Source organism: Primulina tabacum, chromosome 4 (assembly GCF_025594145.1).
Source record: "Primulina tabacum isolate GXHZ01 chromosome 4, ASM2559414v2, whole genome shotgun sequence".
Lineage (NCBI taxonomy): Eukaryota > Viridiplantae > Streptophyta > Magnoliopsida > Lamiales > Gesneriaceae > Primulina > Primulina tabacum.
The window spans coordinates 47569966-47593892 of NC_134553.1; the positions used below are offsets into that span (position 1 = coordinate 47569966).

General features: G+C 40.1%; 2 protein-coding genes across 4 annotated transcripts; one reads left to right on the forward strand and one right to left on the reverse strand.

Moving 5' to 3' along the window:
* Nucleotides 1-2028: 2028 nt before the first annotated feature.
* LOC142543556 (isoprenylcysteine alpha-carbonyl methylesterase ICME-like) lies at nt 2029-6515 on the forward strand. The gene is made up of 4 exons (XM_075650898.1): nt 2029-2144; nt 3411-3443; nt 5628-5682; nt 5890-6515. Exons 1-4 carry the CDS (start codon nt 2029-2031, stop codon nt 5983-5985), a joined length of 300 nt encoding a protein of 99 aa, XP_075507013.1. The 3' UTR covers nt 5986-6515.
* Nucleotides 6299-8587, reverse strand: LOC142543554 (nudix hydrolase 1). 3 transcript variants are annotated; one of them, XM_075650897.1, is made up of 5 exons: nt 8383-8587; nt 8003-8293; nt 7224-7514; nt 6593-7161; nt 6299-6427 (listed from the first exon to the last, which is right to left on the reverse strand). In XM_075650897.1, the coding sequence occupies exons 1-3, from the start codon at nt 8522-8524 to the stop codon at nt 7495-7497; spliced, it is 453 nt and encodes a 150-aa protein (XP_075507012.1). In that variant the 5' UTR covers nt 8525-8587; the 3' UTR covers nt 6299-6427; nt 6593-7161; nt 7224-7494. The 3 variants fall into 3 exon arrangements, with proteins under 3 accessions (XP_075507012.1, XP_075507011.1, XP_075507010.1); XM_075650896.1 differs by having other exon boundaries at nt 6593-7514; XM_075650895.1 differs by lacking the exons at nt 6299-6427; nt 6593-7161; nt 7224-7514 and having other exon boundaries at nt 7561-8293; nt 8383-8586.
* Between the last annotated feature and the right edge of the window lie 15340 nt (nt 8588-23927).

Genomic DNA, 23927 nt, shown 5'->3' on the forward strand with positions numbered 1-23927 from the left:
AAAAAAAAAATAAAGGGACCAAAATTATATATAAAAAACTTTCGTGAGACACATTTTCACGGATCAATTTTGAGATACGGATCTCTAATCCGACACGATTCATAAAAAAATTTTATTTTTGTCAAAATCATTAATTTCATTACAATTATGGTTCGAGTCAACCCATTTTCATTAATATAGAAACCACAATGTACACTTGGTTTTGACAAAATACCGACTGAAACTTTGATGTGTTTTGGGCTTCTACGTTTTTATAAGTCCAGATTACACATATTTTCAATAAGAAGGCCCAGTTTAATTTCCTGCAAAAAGATTTCAATTTGAGAACAATTTCCATGGGCTTTCACAATCATAAAGGTGAAATGGGGCTTTTCTTCTATATCTTACAATAATATTTTTCAAGCAAAAAATAAATAAATTTATATTAATCAAGAACACTTTCAAAAATAGCTTATACTTATATCTTAAATATTTATTTCACAAAATTACATTTGCGCTAATGTAACATTGGGCATTCTCGATTTATTCGACCCTGAACCTTTGGGTAATATATAAGGGTAGATCGCTTTGCTTTAGAGAAGATGAATTGCTATTTGGGTTCAAATAGGGATGTAATCGAGTCGAGCCGAGCCGAACTCTTGAATGTTTGAGCTTGGTTCGTTTATAATCGAGCCGAGCTCGAGCTTTATTTAACGAATATATGCATGGCTCACGAGCTTATTCAAGCCTTTATCGAGCCTAAACAAGCTTAATAAATATGAATTATACATTTAAATTTTCATTAAATTAATTAAAAAGTAAATTATATATTTTATTAAAATTTGTGAATTTATTATAATAAATAAATTTAATAGATTTTTCTATATATTTCATAAATAATATGCAAAATCAATAAATCAAATATCAAAACTATTATTTTTTCATCTAAAAGATTACTCATGAACTTATCAACGAACATGTTCACGAGCTAACGAGCCGAATACTGTAAAGCTTGAGTTTGGTTTGTTTATCTTAACGAGCCTCATTAAACGAGCTCAAACGAGCTTTTATCGAATCGAGCTTCGAATAGCTCACAAACGATTTGGTTCGTTTACATCCCTATGTTCAAAGTTATTTAATCGATGCATTTAGCTACTGTGTAATCATTTAAAACTATACTTGTTTTGGGGGTAAAGATGAAATTTTTAACTCTAAGTTCAAACAAGATGATGGGCTGTCAAATGGGAAGCTAACAGATACTTCCCTACCTGTATTTGTCATTTGGTCTTGTTCTTCTTGTACTCTGTATGAAGCTACGTGCAAAAGCAGAAAGCAAAAGTATGGCAATGGTGTTTATTGACGCAATCACTAGAACTGCTTAAATTGAACGTTGAAGCTGTGTCTAATTTGAAGTAAGATAGAAGCAGAACAAAATTCCATAATCACTAGTTTGTAAAACTGAAAAATTGTAGCCTGATATGCCCTCGTCTTTGTGGTGTCTTCAACTGTGTATTTCCATATTTCAAGCGCAACTTACAGCTTCACATATTTTTTTCTCGTCTTCTTTTCACTTTCTAATCATTTTTATCTTTATTCAGGGTAGGTTACAGATGGATCATCCGGTTTCGTGCCCTTGGGTGTTATGCTTTCCTTCTTTTTCCTGGTTTTGTTCAAGGTTTGCCATCTGCACATGTATTAATCGTGCATTTATGTTGAAGTAACCATTTTTTCTTGACAAGACCTTCTGACTTCGGATGTTGATTTTATATGTAGTATATGTTCTATGTTTCTTGATTCTTGGATTTCAATGTACATTCTTTTACCAATGTTTGTGGAAGCTAAATATGACAAATTCATTTTCTAACACAATGTAACTTTTTGTGCAGTTGCTTTCATTACTTCCACTCTAGTCGAATACGTAGAGGTATAGGATATGGAGACCACCAAGAAACAGGTAAGATTCTAATCAACTGCATTTATTATGATAACTGAACAACAGACATGTCCGGCTTCTTAGAGTGTGTTTTTATTTGATATTGTATTTTCCGTATGATGGGATACATGACTAAGATTTTCTACAGCAGTCTTAATATTTATTTGGCTAAAAACAGTGATGGACCAAAGCCAGTTGTTGCATTTGTAACTGGTGGAGCTTGGATTATTGAGTATGCTCTCTTTTGGTTTCTCTTAATATAGTATACATCAACTCTTACATGTCTCTTTATCTCACAAAGCTTGACAAGTATGTTCCTTTTTCCTTAGCACTTGAGAGTACATAATACACCATGTGATATAAGTTCCAAGACCATTGACACATATATTAGAATATTTTTATTTGAACAAGCAGCATTAGACTTAAGAACTGAACTTGGTTTCGTTAAGAAGTACTCAAGAAGATAATGGAACTCAGAAAGTAGAATTATGTTGCAAAGTATTATTTGAGAAAGAATCTGACATTTAATCCGTAAGTTTAAGTAGTAATGTTTTCATATTTTTTTACTGTACTTGTAATTTGTAAACCATAAGTTTTAATACAATCAGTTAAACCCATCATTTTTGTCCAGCACAGTTATAAAGCGTGGGGTTCTCTTTTAGGAGTACAGCTATCAGAAAGAGATGTTATAGTGGCTTGCATAGATTACAGTTAACCTGAATTTATTATTATTATTATTATTATTATTAAATTCAAAGTGGATTCCACATATTGGAAATTGACATCAGAGATTGCTACATAGGTTTTGATGCGATCAAAAAAATCACACTCAATAAAAATATCTTGAATCGATGATCACGAACAAATTTTTTCAATAAGCCGAATCAAACAGCTCCAATAATATAACTGTGTATCAAAGAAAACGGGTAAGATGACTCCGTTCGGAGGCGAAGCTACTCCGACGCTCAAGTCAGTATAGTCTTTGAGAGAAAAATACAAAACTAGCTTACCTTGATTAGGGTTAGAAGCCCTTTATTTATAGGTGTAGAGTCTTTGGTGATATGAAATTTTGTAATATATGGCAACTAGATTTGTGCATATCCATGCAATATTTTGTAATATCTCTGAAATATAATTGATGGTATGATATGGTTTTTACCATACCGTCAATAGTACCCCCACAAAAAAGTGACGACGAGTGAGATGATGGAGGAACGTTTAAATGAATGAAATTATATTTTATAGTTTGTAACTTCTGATGCCAGGTATCAAAAGTATTAAGTTCTGAACTATATATTATGTGGCTAACATCTTATTTATAGTTGTAAAGGAATGTATAAAGCGACTAGATGAATTTAGATAAACTACAAGTACTCAAAATAAAAATTCTTGAATCTTGGATTAGAGCGAGAGAGAAATCGTGTACGTAGTTCTTTCCGAATGCAAGTCGTCTCTAAGCAAGTTTTATCAGTTTTGACATGCTCAAAGTTGGTTGCAGTGAAAGTTCTGCTGAGAGGCTTCAAAGCTTGGGAGTACTGTTGGATCTCGGTTTTCTGCACGCCCAAACGCAGCTGAAGTTTTAAAAATTTTATTTTAATTTGACAATCAAAATATGTTTTGCTTTGAGCGCTCGTATGATTTTAACATATTAACAATCATAGGGAGTTTAGTATTATACATTTGGTGAATAATTTCACTTGGCACCAACTACTCTGGTATTAGCGGACGTAGCTCTTGTTGTAAATCCCTACGAACGTTCTTCGATCTAATTCTTTAATCTACGAATCAGGTCCACGACCGGATTACTTGTTCCTCTTCTGACTTGCACTAGAAAATTAGAAGATGTTTTGCGTAGAGATAGAACACGAAAAATTCGACTCAATAATCTAAGCCAAATTTTTCTTCCAAAAAGAATAACGATTTTCGAGAGCATCTTTTGGAATTGGGAAAGCCGAAAATCAATGAACTCTTTTCAAATCTCTTGTTTTTTTTTTCACCGAATGCATATCTATTAATAAGGATAAGAAATCCTTATTAAAATACTAATACTTCATTTAATTAATTAACCAATTAATTAAGGCAAAGAAAGATTCTTATTGCATGCCCAATTTTGGTTCTCGAATCTATGCATATATTTTGAGAATATTATGCATCATTATTATTTTGCTTTTTGTGTGCAAGTTTTAAATTATGGTATCATGAATATTTTCATATTACATAAATCAATACCATATTTTATAAAAACTTAATGGGCTATATTTTAACTCAATTAAAATATAATTTAATTATTAAAGCCCCATTTGAACTTTAATAAATTAGCATGATGAGCTTATACTCTTACAAGCCCATGATTCATGCTCACATTACATTAATCTCATCATAATCCCGATCGACGATCCAATATCATCGATGTGACAATTTCAACTTATTTGTTATTATGATGCACACTTTAATTTCGAGATCACAAATGTCTAAATAAGGCAGGTGCACTCTTTTGACTGTCTTAACAGTTATGCTCTCAAAATTTCTATAAGCTTTTATAAACTTTATTTATAAGCTTATCGATTGATCATATCAAACTTATTTCTTATAAATTCAACTCATTGAATTTATTATCTCAACGGGATCAAGTAAACCAGTGCTTGTGTGACCCTCAATGGTTCAGGGATACAGCTAGCCGTGGGTTCACAACTCTTTGTGATTCAGAATAACATTTATTCTTATTCGGGCTTACCCTAGTTAGCCCCATTAGTTTCATCAACACCTTGATCAAGAATGTCAGGACTCATTTCTGATTGCACCCATCGGATCATGGTAAGAGCGTCTAGTAGCATCGCCCCATGATCCCCTAGGTATCACTGATAGTGCCTGCAAGAACCAGTCGATTATGATTAACGTACAGTAAGGTCCCTTCATCTCATATATCCCGATCGAATCTGCCACCATTGGTTCATCGAGGGTTGCATATTAATTCGATAACTATGTGATAACTATAATAGTGGCATCGCGTGTACTATTGGAGAACTCCTTCTCCAACGTACATCTCATACTCTGGCCAGAGATTCCATTCACTATTATTTCATCAGATCACACAGGATATCCACACCCATAGGTGAGCGGTGAATCCCCGACTACAATGCACTGGCTCCTATATGTGTCGCAACTGTACCCAACCTCGCCACCTGATGACTCTCCTGGAGCCGGTAAACGAATCAAAGCACAGCCCTAGCATATAGAGCCTCAGTGTTGTCCCGGGTCGTAAGGACTAATGGTGTACAATCATAACTACGGACTTATCCTCTCGATGAATGATAACCACTTGGAAAGTCTGAGAGAGGGTTGTTCGGTATAATCATCATATGACTACCCATCTGCATGTTTGGACATCTCTATGCCCTTACCAAGAAACGCAGTACACAACATCACAGATGCTAGTCTCGAGCTCAAGCGGCCTTTATCCCTGTTTTAGGCGGCTGAATCAACTAGGAACGAATTTAGAATATGCAGTGTTTACAAATGAGTTTCAACATCGAATTACGATTCATTTGTATTAAAGCATAATCAAGGACTTTATCTATGCTGTTTGCATGGGTATACAGATAAAGTATAACAAGACCATAAAAAGTTAAATTATATTAAAATAAAAATTGTTTATTTCACTTGAGTCAATAAATTCCTTAGCCAACCGTTGTCTTGCAGGGCATCTACTCTAACAAGTACAAGCTCAGTGTATCCTGTATGAAGGGAAGAATACAGATTTATTTGTTCAGGTTGGAAAAACGACTTCACATTCTTAGTAGCCAAGATTGTGAAGCTTTTGTGTAGCTATGTGGATTTGATTCTTGGATTTTTGAAAGCATTATAAACAATATACTTCTGTGCAAAAGCCTATTTAATCCTATTTAATCTGAATGAGATTCAGGATCCAATGAGGGGTGGCTATGTGGATTTTCCGATTTAATCTGTATGAGATTCAGGATCCAATGAGGGGTGGCAGAGACGACATGTTCGAATGGTTGCGATTATTCAATCAGGCCGAATCTGCCCGTTCTCATGGTGGCCTATCAGCCTGAACATAGGTTTAAATGAAAAACTTCCAAATGCTATTCACAATATTTTTAAATGACAAGTTTCATTAATTTCTAGGTCTGGTCATGTTCATCAATTCATCCAATATTTTAGAACTTGTTCGGGTCCAAGAAAGGAAAGAATCAAACGATTGCACGATCTCTTAGGATTCAACTTGCTCTCGAAAGTAAACTTCAGGAGTTCTATAACGGTAGATTGTGCACTCAGATCAGACAAATCGCAGGATGGATTTTCTTAAAAAATTGGCGATTTCGTGTTCAAACGATATTGCAAGAATTTCAACAGCAATAGAATTGATTAGTGCTTCAACTATATAACATGATTTTATTAAGTGAAACAAAAGGTTACATAAGTCCAAGCCAACATTTCATTTTAGTCCTCCAATCCTTCTTCTCACTTCTTTGCGACTGGTTTGGTGCCGGATCCCTACGAGCAATCCAAATAATAATCAGCAAGAACAGATCTAGCACAAGTTGATAGCGCACCCTCTTTGATTAACTTTTTTACAATTAAATGATTACACTTCTTATATGTCTATTTAAGAAATCAAACTATATTTTTTTAACCATGAGCCATTTTGAGGGTTCTCACCTTCTTCCTAGGCTCCCGAGGCTTCTGCTCGTTCTTGGGAGGAGCCGCTTTGGAGACCGGAGCTTTCTTGACCGAACCAGCTGATTGAGATCCAACTGGTTTTTCGACTTTAACTGATGACATCTTTATGCTGTTTTATTGGCAGATAAAGTTTAATTGTTTACCTAATTGATCTGAGTTTTAGTTTCATTTTTATGCGTGTGGTAGGTATTTATAATTTTTTTTCAAAGGTGTGGATGGAATAAAAATTCCACCACTGGCTCTAAATTTCATAAGAAAGTGGAATATTTTAGCTGTGAACCTCTTTTCGAAAGATGCTGGCTGCATCAGATGCCTGGTATAGCACCTATGCAAATACAATTTTTTGGAACATAATCTTTACTGATTTCGACGTGAGATAACAGGACGTGAGAAGTTTTAAGAAGCGAAGGGGATAATAAATTACAGATGAAAGTGTAATGTAGAGATACAATCGTAGAAAAGAAATTTAAAATCGCGGTAATGCATGACAAGTTTTCAACAAAAGTAGTCCATCAAAGTATTAGTACCATAATTCACCATTCATCTACCTATATACCGTGTTTATTCCAAGGCCCTACAGCCTAACATTGTAATATCCAACCAAGCAAACTCAAAAGCCGCAATGTCATCAATGATTTCAGATTTTCATAGCTGCCGATAATTCATCAACTGGTGTTCCTCATACCAGCAGCAATACCATTTATCGTTAGAAGTGTATCTAGTAGTTTGTGGTTATCCTCATCTCGTCTCGGCCTCTTCAATATCTCAACCTGCAACATATTCATAGACTGTGTTCTTATATGAAGAGCAACTAATGTTAGAAATTTCGTCCATTAGATTTAAGTAATCTGCTTCAAATTTTGTTTATGACCTTTCTGGCACTACTCCTTGGCACTTTCAGGTAAGTAGCTGATTGTTATCTTACAGCTGTGGCTAGAATTGGTGATGTATTTGTTAGTAAAGTATTTATATTAAGAAATGTGCTCCATGTGCCTAAGCTCTCCACGAACCTAATATCCATCCAAAAGCTCAAGACTGATACGAACTGTAATGTGCCTGAACTTTATTTTATGTTAATCTAAAGAAGCAATTATATCTTTTTGTACCACACAATTATTACTACTTGAAAATCATGGACTTATACGCCGGTTGTTCTGGTTACATTTTAATATAATATGCTTGAGGAACACTTTATATTATTTTTAACGTAAAAACTCATATAAGACGGAACTCTCACTCGATCAGCTCATAAAAACGTATTATTTTTCGTGTCAAAAATATTATTTTTCATTATTTCAATCATCTCGTCACACAAGTAAATTGCATTTGAGCTTCTCGGCAAGAAAATTCAAGATTCAAAAAGTCCTCAATCATTTTCATGATCAGCATGAAATGGATTGAACCCACTATCCGCCATTGCTTTCAATGGTCCAAAGAGCGGTCGCGGGAGATTTTTCCAGTCATACCAATCCCAACTCTGGCATTTCTCCGGCTCCAGATTTTGAGCAACTTGAGTCGGTTCAGCCTGGATTGCACGCATGAATACGGTGACGATATGCAGTGGATTTGACGGGTTTTTCGAGTAGACGTTGTTGGTGACGGTTAAGTAGTCGATTTTACTGATGTCTAGCCCTGTCTCCTCCTTCACTTCCCTGGCCGCACACTCCTCAAAACTTTCCCCTGAAAAGAATGCAGATTTTTGAGTTTTGATGAAGCAGATATATCGAATTCAGTGACGGAAATGAAGAAATATCAGGCGACTCACTGACCGAACTCGAGGTGGCCCCCGGGAAGCGCGAAGGTGTCGCGGCCAACAGGGGAGAGGCGCCGCCCCAACAACACCTTGTTTCCCTTGAGCAGAAACACCACCACCGCTACTCTTGGGCTTGGCACCACCCCGGTACTCTCCATTTCTTGACGGATTTGAAGAATATTAAAGTACGCATTGCAACACCTCGTGAATTTAATTAATATATAGTTGGGTAACTTGCAGTTGTACGAGGAAGGTGTTTGATTCCCGCCAAATGACTGGTTTGTGTTCCCGCTGTCGTATGTGGACTTTTTGTCCTTGGACTTCACGTTTCGGTCTTGGGGCTTACTTCTGCTACAGTAGAGGTATCCATTGTATTTATTATAACTAGGGATTGGTTACCGTCTAAACCAAACCAAACAGTATCAGGCTTGAACTTAGTTCGTTTAAGATTGTTTTTCGGCTCGAGCTTGATTCGAGCTTCTATTATCAGGCTCGAGCTCGGTTCGTATTGAAATTACTAAGCTCGAAAAAAGCTCGAGCTCGGCTCGTGAAAAGCTCGTTTATCATGTTAATCAAGCCGTGCTCGAGCTTGATTCATTAATAGCTCGTTTATCATGTTTAACAAGTTTGGCTTGAGCTCGGCTCGTTTTCGAGCTCGTAAAACATAGAATTGAGCTCGAGTTTGAGCTTGTTAAAAATTAAATATATCTATTAACTAATTTTAAATCAGACATAGAAATATAAATTCATTCATAAATAACCAAAACGACAAAAAGAACAACTAAAAAAACATAAACTCATTATATTATTGAACATCCCAAAATAATACATCCAACATCCAGATAACGAATATTCATCATACACTGATATCATCATATAAATAACATTGCAATAATTTCACTCATTTAATACTTCATTCGCTGTGATCCAAATAAAATTTATTTTCTAATCAATATAAATTCATTAAATTCAATTTAATATAATATTTTAGGATAATAATTTTTAAAATTACTCAATGTGTATATGACTTGGTGATATAAATTTTTTGGGGAAAAAAGAATAAATTGATCTATTTCTATTAATTTATTATGTTTTAAAGAACATTTTAGTATAATGTTATGCAAGTAAGATAAAAAATGAAATTGTAACTATGTGGTGTAAAGTAGTCTTTTTTTTTTCAACTATGTTTTGTGTTCAATTTCTTCCATTAACATTAATACTAATATTTTTATTTGTCAACTCAACAAATGAGCCAAGTTCGAGCTTACGAGCCACTTAAACGAGTCGAGCTCGAGCTTACGAGCCACCTAAACAAATCGAGCTCGAGCTCGCGAGCTTATTATCAAACATGTTTGCGAGCCTATTATCAAACATGTTTGCGAGCACACGAGCCTAATATCCTTAAGCTTGAGCTTGGTTTGATTAAATTTTTGAGTTCGAAATCGAGCTTGAGTTTAGCTTGATATGATTAACAAACGAACTCAAACGAGCTTTTTATCGAGCCGAGCTTCGAATAGCTCGCAAACGGTTTGGTTCATTTACATCCCTAGATATAACCGTATAAAGACCCTAATCCTGAGTGGGAAAATATTATTTATATTTATGATCTTCGCGATTAATGGGAAAGAAGTACGAGATACTGATTGATAAAATTTACACATTGTTGTCCTAAAAAAACTTCTCCGGAAATAAATAAAAATAAACAGCAAAGCATAAACTTTAACATAAATTTTTTTTGATACAATCTCACGAGTCAATTATTGAAACGAGTCTCCTATTTTGATCACTTATAAAAAAATATTACTTATTATTGTAAATATGAAAAGAGTTAATTCATCTCACAGACAAATATACATAAGAACCTCTCATAAAAGATGATACCCCGGGATGTCCCGGGTCATGGATGGTACCCGGGACAACCCGGGCTAGGGAGCATGTCCATGGAAAGTGCCCGGGTCAGAAGCATGGAATGTCCCTGGGTCGACAAAGCAACAAAATGGGTTGACATCCGAGTCATAAGATTGCCCGGGATGAGGAAAGTAAGACTTGAAGAATTCATGGAGTGGACAGTTAGTCAATGGGCCGGGCCATAGAAGCACTCGGGACATTGTCTCCCCGGGACATTATAAGCCCGGGCTCTCTTGAGGAGTACCGAGATGCATGTTACCCGGGCTGCTTCGATATTAGTGCCGCATTTAATACCGCCGATAAACAGGATGTATGCAGTCGACCTATTTTTGATATCAGTGCAAGTGATCGATAAAATCAAGTAGGCTGGATGTGACTAGTATGCGATTTGACATGTCAGAATCATAGGGTATAATCAGCCACCCTACTATAATTAATGCTTACACACAAAAAACGAGGTCATCATTACATCCTCTACTATAAATACCAGGTTCTTTACTTGCATTTGCTCTCTATTCAGATATTGAATACACACATTGAGTGCTCTCATTTATTGCTCATTTACTCCCACTCTCCACACCAATCACACAGCCAACACTTGGTTACATTGGTTTTCTTGCTTGAGTTCCTCACTGACTTAAACATCGGAGTGGTCACGCCGGACACCCCTCCGGCGCCTATTCACGTGGTTACTTTCTTGTTCGCAGATATCTCAAATCTAAGGAAAAAAGTTCAATCCAGACGCCCAACTCATATTGCCTTTAACAACTTGATCGAAAATCCGGCAGAGTACCCGACCCGACTCGTCCATTTCGCCCGGGTTGCATCATTGGCGTCGTCTGTGGGAAATCTGAGTTCTAAGGCGTTGATATGGCCCCTACTAGAAAAGCAAACCAAGACATTTCCCGAGTCCAAGATGAGAACAACACTCGTCTTTCTGGAGCAGGTGGCCCTCCACCTAATGGTCCCCAGCCCACCATCCATCTAACTCCCGAGGATTTGAATAAGATTATCACTGAGGCTGTTAAGACAGCCATGGCAAATAAGACCACCACTCATCATTCCAGCCATCCCGAGCAGCAGCGTGAGCAGCCGGAGGAGGAAGAGAGAAGGGAGGAGGAGAGGGAGTCAAGCGCAGGTTCTAAATCTCCCACTGTGGTAGAGGAGTTGGAGGAATTAAGGAAGAAGGTGAAGGCATTGGAAGGGCAAGTTGTTTCTAAGAGTGGTGCTCAAGTTGTAAAGGGTTGTCCATTCTCTGATGTCATTGTCCGGGAACCATTGCCCGGGCACTTCAAATCAGCCAAAATCAAAGATTATGATGGAAGCTCTGACCCTGAGGAGCATCTTGCTCGCTTTGAAAATATGGCCATGTTGCATTGCTATGGAGATCAGATTAAATGCAAAGTATTTCTGACCACCCTGGTCGATTCTGCACAAAGATGGTTCGAAGGGCTGGTACCACAGAGCATTTGTTGTTTTGAATATTTTCAAAAAGTCTTTTTGCATCAATTTAGTAGTAGCAAAAAATACAAAAAAACTGCTTTCAGTCTATTTGAGGTGAAACAGGGACAAGATGAAACCTTAAGGGCGTACATCAAGAGATTCAACCGGGTAGTCTTGGATGTCCCATCCTGTGCACCCGGGACAAAAACTACCGCATTCATGCAAGGACTATGGGAATGGGATTTTTTTCGATCCTTGACTAAGAAATTGCCCGGGAACTTCGAAGATCTCTTGTCCCGGGCAAAGAAATACATTAATATGGAAGAAGCACAGAACCAGAAGAGAGAAGCTTTGAAGAGAGCCAGAGGAGACCGGGTGGTCAAGCCCGAGGAAAGAGCTCACAAGAAAAGCGGTCCAGGACATTTATCTCATGTACCTTTGAGAATTGCCCGGGATCGAGAGATTCAAGAATGTAGCTCGGATATAGCCCCGCTTCCCGGTCCAGTGGCGAGGGCACCAAGACCAGAACATAGAGGGTACTGCACCCTTCATAAAGAGTGTTCTCACAACACTAATGAATGTCGAATCCTGAGAAAGGAATCCAGTAGGCGTTCAATGCCAGCATCTCATCCTCCTCGAGATAAGTCTAGACAGCCACCTTGGTTGTCTAGACGTCCCGGACCAAATATTCCCCATAAGTCAACAGACATCCCGAGTGGAAGCAGAAGGGAAGAAACAAGTTCCCGGGAGGAAAGGAGCACACAAGTTGAAAGAAAGGACCCTTCCCCGAGCCGAGAAGTAATAAAAATGATTTCGGGAGGGTCCACAGATGGTGATTCCAACCGAGCTCGAAAAGGGAGGAGTAGGAGGGAGTGTTTGGAGGTTGATGGGAGGAGGAGAGATGAACCAGTTATAAGCTTCGGACCAGAAGACCTCAGGAGAGTTAGTCTACCCCACAATGACGCTCTTGTCATCCAGGCCCGAGTGGCTAATTATGATGTGTTGAGGGTATTAGTTGACAATGACAGCTCTGTCAATGTCATCTTTAAAGAGGCACTGGTCCAGATGGATTTGCATGAATACCAGTTAGAGGCGGTTGAGACTGTCCTGTTTGGCTTTGCTGGACACGCCGTATACCCTGAGGGAGAAATCACCCTGCCACTGACCTTGGGCACCGGAGAGTTGAGGAAAACTGTAATGACAGTTTTTACAGTGGTGGATGCCCCGTCCTCGTACAATATCATCTTGGGGAGGCCAGCTATGAATGAAATGAGAGCTGTGGCTTCCACTTATCATCAGAAAATCAAATTTTCAGTTCGAGGACAGATCGGGAAAGTCAAGGGAGATCAACCCTCTTCTCGGAAGTGCTACGGGGAGACTGTCCGGGTAGATCAGAAGAAAGCAAGAAGGGAAGGGAAAGGGAAGGAAAGTCAAGAGGAGATGGTCAGAGAGAGGGAAGTACACTTTGTTGTGGAAGAGGAGCAAGAAGTGGTGGAAATTGAGCCGGGAAAGCACGTCCGGGTGGCCCGAGACCTCAACACGTCCACCCGGGTAAATCTCCTACATTGTTTAAAACCTAACATTAGTGTTTTCGCCTGGTCTCAACAGGAATTAGCCGGGATCTCACCCCAAGTGGCTGAGCACAAGTTAAATATTCTCCCGGGATCCCGGCCTGTGAAACAAAAGAAGAGGCATTTCGGCCCTGAAAAAGATAAGGTCATTGAAGAGCAAGTGGGAGAGTTGCTGAGGGCCGGCCACATCAGGGAAGTCCAATTCCCTACTTGGCTATCAAATGTGGTCCTCGTCCCAAAATCCACCGGGAAGTAGAGAATATGTGTCGATTTCAGGGACCTGAATAAAGCCTGCCCTTAAGACTGTTATCCTCTCCCCCGGATTGATCAACTGGTGGATTCCACCTCTGGATGCGAATTATTAAGCTTTCTGGATGCCTATCAGGGGTACCACCAAATCCCCTTGGCTCTTGAAGATCAAGATAAAGCCAGTTTTATCACATCTGGGGGCACCTTCTGCTATATTGTTATGCCCTTTGGATTAAAGAATGCAGGGGCCACTTACCAACGTTTAATGAATCTTGTCTTCCAAAAGCAGATAGGTCGGAATATTGAGGTGTACGTTGACGACATTCTAATCAAAACCCGAGAGGTCTCCCATTTTATTGATGATTTGGCCGAGACCTTCATCACTTTGAAACAGTACGGAATAAAGCTCAACCCGGGCAAATGTGTGTTCGGGGTCAGGAGTGAAAAATTTTTGGGTTTCATGGTAACTGATAGGGGAATTGAAGTCAACCCCAAAAAAATCAAAGTAATAATGGACATGCCTTCTCCTCAATCTGTCCTCGATGTGCAAAAATTAACCGGGAGAATTGCTGCCCTATCACGCTTCATTTCCCGATCTGCTCATCGGAGTTATCTATTTTTTCAAGTCCTAAGAAAAGCGCAAAAATTTGACCGGGATGACAATTGCGAGCAAGCCTTTCAAGACTTAAAAAAGCATCTGGCTGAGTTGCCTATTCTGGCCAAGCCCGAGCCCGGGGAGAAATTATGGATCTATTTATCCGCCACTGAGTTTGCTGTTAGTTCTGTGCTTGTCAGGGAAGAAGGAGCCGACCAGAAGCTAATATACTATGTCAGTCATGCCCTTCGAGGAGCGGAATTAAAATACAGTGAGGTGGAAAAAATAGCACTTGCCCTGGTAATGACTGCCCGGAAACTCAGGCCTTATTTCCTCTCACATCCCATTGTGGTCCTCACCAATTCTCCACTCGGGAGGATCATGACACACACTGAAGTCTCGGGGAGAATGATTAAGTGGACCGTAGAGCTCGGGGAATATGACATTAAATGTAAACCTCGAGTTGTTATTAAATCCCAAGCATTGACAGACTTTTTGATTGAGATGATTCAACCGGGAGATGAAGAGGTATGGAGAGTGTTTGTTGATGGTGCATCAAACTTGTCGGGATGCGGAGTTGGGGTAGTTCTAATTGCTACATCAGGAGAAAAGATCAAGCTGGCCTTAAGAATTGACTCCAGGGTCACTAATAATGAAGCAGAATATGAAGCTGTTCTGGCAGGGCTACAAGCTGCCGGGGAAGTCGGTGCTTCCCGGGTCATTATTTATTCTGACTCTCAGTTGGTCACCCAGCAAATCAAGGGAACATATGAGGCCAAGAATGAGAAAATGCTCAAGTATTTGGGACAGATCACGACCCGAGCTTCCCCTTTTTCCGATTGGAACATTGAACAAATTCCTATGGAGGAAAATGAAGAAGCTGATATCTTAGCCAAATTGACTGCCTCCATGTCGGATATAAGCACCCGGGAAGTCCTCTGTTTCACCCGGTTGGTGCTCTCTGTTGACGAAGAAGCACCCTCGATTCAGAGAAGCTCGTGGATGACTCCTCTCATTGAATATGTAGTCCATGGCAAGCTTCCATAAGATCGGGCCCGAGCCGTAAAAATCAAAAAGCAAGCACCCAAGTTCGTATTTTTGAATAATATTTTATACAGGCGATCATATCAAGGCCCCTTACTCAAGTGCTTATCAGAAGATGAGGTAGAGTATGTCCTCCGAGAAATACACGAGGGGTGCTGTGGTGAACACCTCGGTGGGACTGCCCTGTCCCGGAAAGCTATATTGGCCAGATTTTGGTGGCCCCAAATGAATCAAGATGCTGCCCGGCTTGTTCAAAAATACCATGTTTGTCAACATCATTCTAATTTTCATCATCGCCCAGCTGCTAGTATACAACCAATCTCAGCATCGTGTCCTTTTGATCAATGGGGCTTTGATATTGTGGGTCCCTTCCCCATAGCCCGAGCACAGAAAAAGTTCCTTCTAGTGGCTGTGGATTATTTCTCCAAGTGGGTGGAAGCCGAGCCATTAGCTAAGATTACTGAGGAGGAAGTCATGAAATTTCTTTGGAAAAATATTGTTTGCAGATATGGCATCCCAAGAAAATTGATTTCAGATAATGGGAGACAATTCCAGGGAAAAAAGGTCACCTCATGGTGTCAAGAAATGAAGATTGTTTAATCATTCACCTCAGTAGCCCATCCCCAAGCTAATGGCCAAACTGAAGTGACTAATAGAATCATTGTGCAAGCATTGAAAGCCCGGATCCATGGAAATGGTAAAGATTGGGTGGAGGAACTACCGAGTGTATTATGGGCATATCGAACTACACCACGATTATCTACTAGGGAAACTCCCTACAGCCTAGTCTATGGTTCAGAAGCAGTCCTACCTATGGAGATTGGGCAATCCTCTACTCGGATAAAATCTTATCCGAGCAACAACGATCAGTCCCGGGCCATTGAACTTGATCTAGTTGAAGAAAAGAGAGATCGGGCAGCCATTTGCATGGAAGCTTATCGCAGCCGGGTAATTAAATTTTATAATAAGCATGTCTGATCACGAGATTTTCAGGTTGGAGACTTGGTCATGAAGAAAGTGAAGCCAGTGGGTGATGTAGGGAAATTGGAAGCCCGGTGGGAAGGACCCTTCAAAATAGTTCACAGAGTCAGCTCGGGGGCAGCTTATTATCTCGAGGATGTTCAGGGACACACTCTTAAGAGGCCATGGAATGCTTTTCGTTTAAATAAATACTATGTTTAAAAGCACTTGTATCCACTGTTTCCACATCAAATAAAGAAATTGTTCAAGAAAATGTCTACAAAGTCCAGGGACCCGTACCCTGGCCCGGGGACCCGTGCCTCGGTTATCTCCTAAGCTCAGGGACCCGTACCCTGGCCCGGGGACCCGTACCTCGGTTATCTCCTAAGCCCAGGGACCCGTACCCTGGCCCGTGGACCCGTACTCCGGTTATCTCCTAAGCCCAGGGACCCGTACCCCGGTTATCTCCTAAGCCCAGGGACCCGTACCTCGGTTATCTCCTAAGCCTAGGGACCCGTACCCTGGCCCGGGGACCCGTACCCAGGTTATATCCTAAGCCCAAGGACCGTACCCCGGTTATCTCATAAGCCCATGGACCCGTACCCTGGCCCGGGGACCCGTACCCCGGTTATCTCCTAAGCCCAAGGACCCGTACCCTGGCCCGGGGAACCGTACCCCGGTTATCTATTAAGTCCAGAGACCCGTACCCTGGTTATCTATCAAGACCAATTTCATATTAAACCCCCGGGCTCATACTTTGTGAATGTGTATTGGTTAATAATTGATAAAATTCACAAAGTTATTACAGAATTCAAGTCAATTCACAACCCTGGAAATATTTTGAAGCAACTATCAAATATGAGAAAGAAATATTTCATTGAAAGGGAAGATATTTACAAGGTGCCCGGAAGCCCGGGAATAATAAAAAAAAACAACAAAAACTACAGAAATTCTTATCTACTGAGGATCTTGTTCATCCTGCTTCTTATTCTCCTCTTCATCATCCGGGAGGGATGCAGCAGCCTTCTCTAAGTCCGGGAAGTCCTCCCGGTCGGCTGGGACCAGACCCGCCTCTTCAAACTGCTCCAGGCACTTGTTGAAGCCCTGTTCGAAGTAGGGGAAAGCTTTGTCAGCCACCATCTTCTTGAACTCAGGGGACTTCAAAAAATTTGTCATCTGTTCCTCCTGGGCAGTCCTCAGAAGGCTTACATCAGCCTGGAAATCTTCAGCTCGGACTCGGGAGGACTCCGCCTCTGCCCTAGCTGCCGTCGCCTCTGCCCGGGCCTCAGCTAGTTCTGCCCGGGTCAAGTCCATCTGTTGCTGCCAAACAGCCCTCTCCCGGGCCAGAATGTGCTCATGAAGCTCCTTCAAGCGGCCCACCTCCTCTTGGAGATTGGCATGCATCTCCCGGGCAGAGGTGGCCTGAGCATTTGCCCCCTTTGCTGCTTGAGCCACTCGCTCGTAGGAATGCATGAGTATCTGCAAGCCCTGAAAACATAAAAATGGTCAGAGAAGACGATATGAAAGGGAGAACTAAATAATTTTATGAACTTACAGAAAAGGTCCGAGCTACTCCTTCGCAAAGCAGCATATTGGGATGAACTCCCTGGGGTGCGCCACCTCGCTAGGGCGCAGAAGGCCCCGGATCATCTTGACAAGATCCGAGCTGATGTCTTCCCCAAAAATATTGGGGAGGACCCAGAGCCTTCCCCCTGATGGGCCAGCAGAAGAACCGGTAAGAGGAGGAGATCGGACAACCTCTTCGGGCTCATCCTCCACAACCACCGTCTCGAGAACCGGCTCAGTCATAGCCTTCTTCTTGCGGTGATTCAGAGGAGCCGGATCCTCATGGGCCGAGGGAGTAGTCTCCTCCCTGGTAGAAACTGCCTCCTCCCGGGCCTCAGCCTCCGCTCGGGCCTGCTGCTCCTTAAGTTCCCGGGCCTCAGCCGCCTCCCGGGCTCGGCGTTCCTCCTCCTCCTGAACTTCTCGGGCCCTCTTCTCAGCTCGGGCTTTCTTCTGCTCGGCCTTTCTTTTGGCAGCAGCCTCCTGAAGACTGTCCTTGATCATTCCCTCTTCAGCTGCATCACAAATCAACAGGTCAGAAAAGTTAAACATACCAAAGACAATCAGAACAAGGAAAGTAATTTACCGGCCTGCGACCCGGCTTGGTCAAATTCATCTATTATCCGGTCCATCGGGTCTTCAGGCCGGGACCCGACCCCATAGTGCACCAGATTCTCTCCTCCAATCAGCACTGAGAAGAGGAAAGACTGTTTCTCCAGAACATCCCAGGCCTGGGTGAAAGGAGGAAGAAGTTTAAAGTCTCGAGGAAGCTCGGGTTGAGTGGGCAGAGAAGATAGAAAGCCCAGGGCACATGTGAGAAGGGTTGGGAATTGTAGGAAGAAGAATTTTGTCTTCCACCCCTTCAAAGAAGAAGGGATGTCAGTCAAGAACCGATAATGCATCCGGGCCATGAAAGAAAAGACCCCGTCATTGAATCGGCAAGAGTAGAAATAATGAAAAATAGAAGAGTTGATCAAAAGGTACTTCATACAGAATAAAATAAAAGTGGCTGTCATTATCCTAAAAGCATTAGGGTGGAGGTGATTGATGGGGAGATCAAAAAACCGGGCGATGCTTTCAAAAAAATGGTGAATCGGGAAACGAAGCCCGCTCCTAAGTTGTTCTAGAAAGAAGGTATGGAAGCTGGGAGGAGGGGTGTCCGGGTGGTCGTTTGGCCCGGGGATTTTGATTTTATAGGTGGATGGGATAGAACCTAGAGACCTAATCTCTTCTATACTACCCGGGCAAAGGGTAGAAGTCACAGTAGAGAACCACAAGGGTCCTGCTACTTTGTCTTTCCCCTTGCCAGAAACCCCAGTAGGTCGGGAGGAAGACGTTTTGGCCTGTTTTTTAGAAAGGGGTCGGGAGGAAACAATAGGTATGCCTATTGGGATGTGAACGGAGGTTTCAGAAGGGGTCGGGGAGTTATCCTCTGATCGACCCCTGAAATTTTTACCGGAGGTGGAAGAGGTGGAGTTAGACATGACGAGAAGAAAAGTTTAAAGAGACTTACTAGGAAATGAAGGGAAGTGGTGACCGGTAAACGTAGGAGTCGCCGAAAACACGATGGGTACGCCGGAAAGCATGAGGAAAAAATTTGGCAGAGCTTCGCTACAAATTTGAATTTGCAAGTGATTTTTGAAAAACTAGTTGGCTACTATATATAGGAGGAGGGGTTAATCTACACTGTTGATTCAAAGTGAATCGGACGGATCAGATTGATGTTGGAAATTGGGCGGGATGATTGGGCGGTATATTCGAAAAGACAGACGCGAGGTTCGAGGCGCCATGATGGTCTATCTTCTCGGAATACGAAGAGTTTCTCACAAACTTTAATGCTAGGGCTTACGTCAGCACTGACAAATATGACATCATCCTGGTCACCCCGGAGAAACTAAACGACAAATTGATCTTCCTGACCGGGCATACAGAACTAATTGGGACAGGAGTGGACTCTAGCCCGACTATTTAAGGAGGGAGTGATGATACCCCGGGATGTCCCGGGTCATGGATGGTATCCGGGACAACCCGGGCCAGGGAGCCTGTCCATGGAAAGTGCCCGGGTCAGAAGCATGGAATGTCCCTGGGTCAATAAAGCGACAAAATGGGTTGACATCAGAGTCATAAGATTGCCCGGGATGAGGAAAGTAAGACTTAAAGAATTCATGGAGTGGACAGTCAGTCAATGGGCCGGGCCATAGAAGCACTCGGGACATTGTCTCCCCGGGACGTTATATGCCCGGGCTCTCTTGAGGAGTCCCGAGATGCATGTTACCCAAGCTGCTTCGATATCAGTGCCGCATTTAATACCGCCGATAAATAGGATGTATGCAGCCGACCTAAGTAGGCTGGATGTGACTAGTATGCGATTTGACATGTCAGAATCATGGGGTATAATCAGCCACCCTACTATAATTAATACTTACACACAAAAAACGAGGTCATCATTACATCCTCTACTATAAATACCAGGTTCTTTACTTGCATTTGCTCTCTATTCAGATATTGAATACACACATTGAGTGCTCTCATTTATTGCTCATTTACTCCCACTCTCCACACCAATCACACAGCCAACACTTGGTTACATTGGTTTTCTTGCTTGAGTTCCTCACTGACTTAAGCATCGGAGTGGTCACGCCGGACACCCCTCCAGCGCCCATTCACGTGGTTACTTTCTTGTTCGCAGATCTCTCAAATCTAAGGAAAAAATTCAATCCAGACGCCCAACTCATATTTTTTTTAACAACTTGATCGCAAATCCGGCAGAGTACCCGACCCGACTCGTCCATTTCGCCCGGGTTGCATCAAAAGATATATTAAAACGATAATTATTTAAGACAAAGAAAACCTACAAATGTAGAGAGCCACATATTCACAACCTTTTTTTAAAAATACCGTGTGTCATGAACGGGAAAAGTCACCCCTAGAAGCCACTTGGTAGACCGTCGCACGAGCACCTATAGTTTCTAGAATCCAGCAACTTTCGTCACTATCAGTATTATAATAGAAGGGCTAATCAAGTTGAACACGTACCAGCACCGTTTCGAAAGTCGTGTCTTTTTTTTTTTTAAATGTTGTCCTAAAACAAGATATGCCTAGTTGATAAATTGGGATAAATTTATAAAATAATTTTGGTCAACTCGTTTTTTAAAAAATATCTCTTCAAATATATTTATTATTATAAATCAAGATATGCATGGTTGATGAACTAGAAAAATGTGTAAAATAACATTGTTCAACTAATTTTTTTAACCACATGGGACATATTGACCACACAGCAGGAGCTCGTCCGTTAATTTGTCCAGCAGCTTGGGCATATAAATTTTTTTGTTGTGCTTTTTGTTAGAGCCTTGGTCGCTAAATTTGGGTACTGCACATGCACTTGGTATAAACATTAGTGTATTTTAGTTATCAGAAAATCAAAAAAACAATTCAAAGATTCGAATTAAATGAATCTCCACTACTTTAATTTAAGTTCTAGATTTGTATGTTTTCAACTCACAACAAGATGAAATTGACTGGGTATGCTTTTTTTTTTTTAATCCCAATCATCTCAATATAGGAGTATGGCGACTCCGTAGAAATGGATGGCCACGACGTCGACTATGGGGTGAGAGAGATTATCTTTAAAATGTTTATTTATCAACATGTTTTGAATACATGTCTTATTTTGTGAGTACTTGAAATTCATTTTGTAGAATGAGGAGTTAACCTTGAAGATTGGAAGTTTGGGGACTTGTATCATAAACAAGCAATGTTTGGATGTCATCTCCGGTGAGGTATGAATTTCCTCAAAATTCATCGTATCTGTTTGATCACGCTCAGTTGTTGGCATCTTGGACTGTCAATTTTCGGCTTTAGTTCTGTTTTTGCTGGTTTAATGGTATTATAAGAAAATCCTTCTAATTGTCTGCAAACCCTTTTAAGCTGGCAAAAACTTGTGTGAGACGGTCTCACGAGTCGTATTTTATGAGATGGATGCCTTATTTGGGTCATCCATGAAAAAATATTACTTTTTATGCTAAGAATATTACTTTTTATTGTGAATGTCGGTAGTGTTTATCTGTCTTACAGATAAAGATTCGTGATATCGTCTCACAAGAGATCTACTCTTTAAGCTGTTGGTTTAAAGATCATGAATAGACTAAGCAAATGTCGGAGCCAGAATTATGGTTCTGTCCGGGCTAGAATTTTAAACTCTAGAATCTTTTATTATTTTAAATTGATCTACCCGGGCTAATATCATATTATTTCAAAATTATACAAAATTTACACATAAATTTTTTTAAAAAAAATTGGGCCATCCGGGCTAAAGCTCGGGTACAAGAAAAAGGAATATGTTATTCCTAGCAAGAAGGAATGAAAATTAACCAAGCTTCTTGGGATTCAGCTCAATATCACCTGTATTTTTAACCCAAGTCCTATAAGCATGACAAAATCATGCTTGAAGATCTTTGATAATGAAACTTCGAATCTTGACACACAAGCCACGTATAATGGAATAAATCAAGTTATTTTATCTTGATTAAGAGAGCAACTCGCCCACTAAAATGAACGGTGAAACCAAGCGTAAACTGTTTCAATCAATCATTGAAGTTGACTTTGCTGACGGAGCCTCATTTTGTCATGCGATATTTCTTGTAGTCAAAGAGAAGCAATTCCTAGTAAAAAAATTTTAAAAAAAGGATAGGCATTTCTTTTTGTTCTATTAAGTCTGAAGCTTATAACTGTAATCATGCAAGCTAAGAACACATGTTGCCTCGAGTTATTAATTTAAATCTTATACTCTTGAAACCAAGAGATCAACGTGGAATTAGATTGTTAGGATTGGCCTATATCCCTCATTATCAGAAGTAATTTCCCAGTTTCAAATGGTGATAGGACCATGTTGAGTACTCTTTGCGGAGTATATATATTCTGTTTCTTGATACCATATTGTTTATGACAACGTACGAGGCAGAGTTCTTTCAGAAGGACGCAGGTTTTGAAATTGCTAATATTGTCGAGCATAGCTGCATTAATTGTTTAGCTAAAAAAAAGGCCGAAAGTGCACTATGCGTTGAACCAGTGTAGCACGGTTGAGTGTTTAACATTTGGTTCTTCATTGCAGTGGCCCCTCTAGATTCGACTGGGAATCTGGGATCAACATTCTCGAGCATGGATTTATAGGCGAACTAGACAAGACTTAATCAAAGTGATGGAAACTGAGTTGGTTTCCCGTGATTGCAAAGAGACCTGAAGAAAATCACTAGTATATTTCTGTTTAGAGACTCAACAAGGAGAAAAGGGGCAGGATACAGCCACACTACTTCATCCACTAAGCATAAACCCATGTGATTTAAGAATGTAATACAACCAAAATGTCGCCCTCACTGTGCAATCTCGAAAATACGTCATGACAGCATGATATTGATGTCATCATGAACCCATGTTACCTCGGAATAGTGGTGATAATTTAAATAACAAAATCAGTAGTGCAACCGATAAAGAAAATGGGGACCAAAAGGGTTTGTCTTCTTTTTTTTATCAACCAATATGGAGTGCATTATGATGAGTTCTTCGCAATTGGAATGACTTCACTCTCCAAAAACATAATAATAGTGTTGGGGTCATTTGTCATTGGATTGGAACTAGGGGTGTGAAACTCGTTTCAACCGAAAATATCGAAATCGAACAAATCAAATTTTGTTCGATCAACCAAACCAACCGATCAATATTAGTCATTAAAAACGATTAAATCGAACCGATATTTTTTTAAAAAAAATTGGTTTTTTATCTTAAAAAATTACACTATTTGTCTAGTTTTAATAAATTCAAACACTAGAATAAAACAATAATTATTGAATAATTATAATGGTATAATAATAAAATTAGACTTTGTTCGAAGCCCAATTTTTTTTGTATTTTTAAAGCCCACTAAGATATAAGACAGTAAAAAATCTGATTCAATAATAATTATATATACAAATTATCGATTTAACTGATTTTTTATATTTAAAATCGAAACAGAACCTACTTACCGAAATTTTTTTTTTTTTAAATATTTTGATCTGTTAAGTCAGTTTTCTTGATTTAACCTAGAATTTGTAATCCCACAATTGAAACACATCACATGCATTAATCTCTGCGTCAGACAGATTTTGTCTCGTTTGTTTCTACTTAATATTTTCTTGAAAACTAAAATTATTCATAATAATTATAATAATAATATTCCATTAATAAAAC

Excerpts from the sequence above, each read along its gene's own strand:
- LOC142543556 (XM_075650898.1), top strand. The coding sequence starts at position 2,029 with ATGATGGGATACATGACTAAGATTTTCTACAGCAGTCTTAATATTTAT. Across the intron at positions 3,444-5,627 it reads GAGAGGCTTCAAAGCTTGGG|AGTACAAGCTCAGTGTATCC; the intron begins AGTACTGTTGGA and ends TCTACTCTAACA. Across the intron at positions 5,683-5,889 it reads ATACAGATTTATTTGTTCAG|GATCCAATGAGGGGTGGCAG; the intron begins GTTGGAAAAACG and ends TATGAGATTCAG.
- LOC142543554 (XM_075650895.1), bottom strand. The coding sequence starts at position 8,524 with ATGGAGAGTACCGGGGTGGTGCCAAGCCCAAGAGTAGCGGTGGTGGTG. Across the intron at positions 8,294-8,382 it reads CGGGGGCCACCTCGAGTTCG|GGGAAAGTTTTGAGGAGTGT; the intron begins GTCAGTGAGTCG and ends CATTCTTTTCAG.